Source organism: Vicia villosa, linkage group LG7 (assembly GCF_029867415.1).
Source record: "Vicia villosa cultivar HV-30 ecotype Madison, WI linkage group LG7, Vvil1.0, whole genome shotgun sequence".
Taxonomy (NCBI): Eukaryota; Viridiplantae; Streptophyta; class Magnoliopsida; order Fabales; family Fabaceae; genus Vicia; species Vicia villosa.
The window spans coordinates 34,700,868-34,705,556 of NC_081186.1; the positions used below are offsets into that span (position 1 = coordinate 34,700,868).

The 4,689-nt window shown below is 40.1% G+C and overlaps 1 protein-coding gene across 1 annotated transcript; it reads left to right on the forward strand.

The window, feature by feature from the left end:
- The first annotated feature begins 2,400 nt into the window (after nucleotides 1-2,400).
- Nucleotides 2,401-3,747, forward strand: LOC131618847 (uncharacterized). The gene is made up of 2 exons (XM_058890006.1): nucleotides 2,401-2,461; nucleotides 2,555-3,747. Exons 1-2 carry the CDS (start codon nucleotides 2,401-2,403, stop codon nucleotides 3,745-3,747), a joined length of 1,254 nt encoding a protein of 417 aa, XP_058745989.1.
- Nucleotides 3,748-4,689: the final 942 nt, after the last annotated feature.

The window sequence follows — 4,689 nt, forward strand, 5'->3', positions numbered from 1 at the left end:
GGAGTAGTCCCAAAGAAGTCAATTTGAGATTCATCGCTCAGTGGCGGCCTCTTTGGAATTAACTTTGTTGACCATGTAGTTGGGAATACATCGTTGCATTCAACTAGGCTGTAGAAGCTGGGGGCCTACATACCCTTAACCAATCTTGGCCATTAAGATGTAGTGTGGAAACTATGTCTGATTCATTTTCAGAATAGTTGTTACACGAGGCTACGCTCAGATGAGGTTCTCTTGGATTTTGTTCAAATGAGTATGTTGATACAGAGTTTACAATCTCCATGTTGGGCTGCTTGAGTCTGGGAAACAATAGAACCTTGATCTACAGGTACAAAATGACCATAATACACACCTTTGGGATGGGTAGACCTTTGGCTCCATGCTCGTGACTTTGAACCCTTAAGCCCATGTTTTTGCTATGTTTACATTCATTCATCCATGCATCTAAAAACATAATATCTTTCAAGGAATTAAAAGAAACTTTTTGTGTTGTAAACATTATAGGATGGAACCTGGAAGAAGAAAAACCAAGAAATATACTTTCAAGAGTTTTGAGGTGGAAGAATTAAGAAAGCTAGGATCCTTGATTGTTGATCAAGACAAGTTTTGTAGCAAGTATGGAAGATTGTTGTATCTCCTCAGAACCAAGATGGAAGAAGGAATCCTCTCCACTTTGATTCATTGTATCATTGCTTCACCTTCCCTGATTATCAACTATTGCCTACCTTGGAAGAATATTCAAGCATTATTGGGTTGCCTATAACTAGAAGAGTTCCTTTCACTGGTTTAGAACAAGATCCCAAGCCTTGTGAGATTGCAAAGTCCACTCACTTAAGAAAAGGGAGAAATTGAAAAGAACATGGTTACTAAAGGAGGATTACCTGGATTACCTGCTGAGTTCTTAATTGAGAAAGCTCTCACCTTGTCACAAGAAAGAAAGGAACAAGACTTTGAAGCTGTTTTTGCCTTGTTAGTGTATGGATTGTTCTTGTTCCCGAACATTAACAACTTTGTTGATATGAATGCCATCAAGATCTTTATGAAGAAGAATCCTGTTTCTACCTTACTTGGGGACACTTACTATTCTATTCATCTCAGAAATTCCTATGGAAAGGGAATGGTTACCTGTTGTACTCCTTTGCTATACAAGTGGTACATATCTCATCTACCTGACACCTCTGAATTCTGGAGCCAGAAAGAAGGATTGAAATGGTCACACAAGATCATGACTCTTACCAATGTTGAGATTGTTTGGACAAACAATCACTTTTGTAGAATGAAGACTTTAGACTGATGTGGTGATTTCCCTAATGTGCCCCTCATTGGTACAAAAGGAGCAATCAACTATAGCCCCGTGTTAGCTCGTCGTCAATTTGGGTTTCCTATGGACAAAAGGCCAAGGAGCAACCTATTGGATGGGTTCTTTCTGGAAGAAAGGGTTGAGAACAAATAGTTTAGAGAAAGGATTTCTAATGCTTGGTACCCAAGCCATAGAAGAGAAATCAAAGATTGGAAGACCAAAGGGGATCTCTCTCCCGAGCCTTTTGATAGTTGGGTCACTACCAGAGCTGCTGAAATGAGAATGCCTATTCTCCCTAAAATATCTGCACCCCCAATTGAGGAGTATGTTCCACCCATTGTAGTTCCTTCAACAATTGAAAGTCTCCAAGAAGCTCTAAGAAAGATGAAGAAATTAAGAGACCATTGGAAGAAGAAGTTTGAGTATTCTGATGCTGAATTAGGAATGTTGGAAGAATCCTATGAAGATATGTTGAAAGAAAAGAATGATCAACTATTCCTTCAAGACACTTGGCTCATAGCTAAGGATGCTACCATTTCCAAATATGAAAGAGAGAAGAAGAGGAAGCAGAAGGAAGAAGCTCTCCCTCCAAAAGAATCTGCATGGAAGAGTATTATTGATAAGCTAGAAAAGCTCAAGCTGAAGAAGAAGAAGATTCAAGATGATATGGGTACTTCTCAATAAGCTTTGATGATTGCTCTTGGATTTTACTAGATTTCTTTGTTTGTTTCTACCTTGTAACTCTTGAAAGTAATTTATGACTTGTTTGTCCCTTGTCCCGTTGTATTCTATCAAAAGAAATGGTACCTCGATAACCCTCGATGACCCTTACATGTACCAAGGATGCCTTGTCCCTTTATTATTAATGAATGAAATTTCTTTTTCATGTTACTATATAGTGTTTACATTTACAAAACTCTTCAATAAATCCTTGAAATATATTGTGATATACTTTGAAAATTAATAAAAAGAGTCTTTTGCATTGCATGCATCATACCACATTCACATTCACACTCACATCTGAGTCAGAGTCTTATTCACTCCTCTCTCTCCTCAGAGTCAAGCTGACGCACCCGTATAATACTCGCGCCAATCATCAAAGAATGGAAGACGGTATTGTTGATGATCAAGAGTGGCAAGAAGAAGTTGCTGTCCTACGCTCCGGTATTGAAAGATTAACTTCTATGGTTCAAGACTTGGTGGCTGCTCAGAATCAGCCACTAACCTAAGCTTAGACTACTGTGATCTCCGAGATAGAAACTGCTCAGATTCCTGCAATTCCTGCAATTCCTGGGGCGAGTCCTACGACCACTAGACCATATGGGATAGATATGGACTTCCAATTGGCTGGACAACAGATTCCTGTTCCACAAACAACCATTCCTCAAGATATTATGACTACTACTTCTGCCGTTGTAAACAATATTCCTCTTTACAACGAACAGATTTTCCATGGTGCTCCTTCTAAGGGTATGGGTAGATTGGAAGAATTTGAAGACCAATGTCTGGAAATGAAAAACGAGATCAAGGCCCTTAGAGGAAAAGATCTATTTGGAAAAGAAGTAAATGACTTATGCTTGGTTCCGAATGTCAGAGTTCCGGCCAAGTTCAGACTCCTAGAATTTGAGAAGTATAAACGGAACTCCTTTCCTCACAGTCATCTGATTATGTATGTAAGGAAAATGTCCATGCACACTGAAGATCAATGCCTGCTGATTCATTACTTTCAAGATAGCTTATCTGGAGCTGCTTTGAAATGGTACATGAGTTTGGATAGTACTCACATCCGTACATTCCATGACCTCGGAGAAGCTTTCATCAGACAGTCCAAATACAATATTGATATGGCACCAGACAGAGATCAACTCTGTGCTATGTCCCAAAGAGAGAAAGAGTCCTTCAAAGAGTACCCGCAAAGATGGCGTGAACTAGCTGCTCAAAGCATTCCTCCCATGGAAGAAAAAGAAATGACCAAGGTGTTCCTTAAGACACTAAGCAAATTTTATTATGAGAAGATGGTAGCAAGTGCTCCCAATGACTTTACTGAAATGGTAAACATGGGGATGCGGCTTGAAGAAGGTATCCAAGAAGGTCACCTAGTCAAAGAAGCCAGTTCATCACTATCTAGTGGTGGCGTCAAAAGATTTGGTAGTAACTTTGCCAAGAAGAAGGAAGAAACTATTAGTGCCATCTCAAGAGGAAGAAAAACACGGTATCAACCACAACAAATTGCTGTTATAACTCTAGTTGTTAGCCAAGCTCCGCCTCAGAATTTGCAGAAGCCTCAGCCTCAACAGCCTCGACAACAGGCTCCTCAACAAAATCAACAAAGGAAATATCCGCCTTTTGATCCTATTCCGATGACTTATACGGAATTGCTGCCTTTGCTACTTCATAAGAATCTAGTTCAATTGAGGGATCCTCCTCCTCCCGCTAATCCACCATTTTGATACAAGGTAGATGCTTGCTGTGCTTTTCACAAGAATGTTCCTGGTCATACTGTGGAAAATTGTTACCCTATCATGAGTGAAGTACAAAAACTGGTCCGGAGCAACATGCTCACCTTCAAGGATGTTAATCCTAATGTTCAAGTTAATCCACTGCCTAACGATGGGACTGTCAATGAAATACAAACTCAATCCGGTTATGAATACCTCCAGGATGTTTATGAATCCACTCAATCCTTGGTGAATATGCATGCTGTCTTGTGTGAACTTGATTACTTTCCTCCACATGACTACAATGCTTGTCCAATATGTTCCAACACCATTCGTGGATGTACTCTCGTGGTTGAAGACCTTCAGAAACTACTAGACCAAGGAATTATCAGCATATCAAGAAAGAAAAGGGATGAAGAAATTCACTCTGTCAACATGGTACATGGCTGTCCTGGCCAATAACAAGTCTATGATGTACACCAGTTGGGATGTGACATAGTGCAAATGCATGCCACCTTATGGGTGATGGGAGGATTAACTCGACACAATTATGGTTCTTGTCGAATCTGCTACAGAGATACCCGCGGATGTGCACTGGTGAAAGCAGTAATTTAGAGTCTCATGGATCGAGGACTTATCCAGATTCTCCGAGATAGAGATGAGAATAATGTCAACATGATTGGAGAATGTTCCACTGTGAAGTATGTGCTTGATGTTTGCACTGTGCGCGGATCCTTACGAATGATACACGAGAAATGGGTCCAAAACGGATCAATTGACTTTAGCCATGATAGTTGTCCCGCTTGTGAAGGGAGCATACGAGGTTGTACTAGTCTACAAGAAGACATTCTAACTTTGATAGGTCTGGGTTTTCTAGATGAAGAAATCAAAGGAAGAAAAGGACACTGAAGGATAGAAAAACACTTAGAAAGGGGGGGATTGAATAAGTGTGAC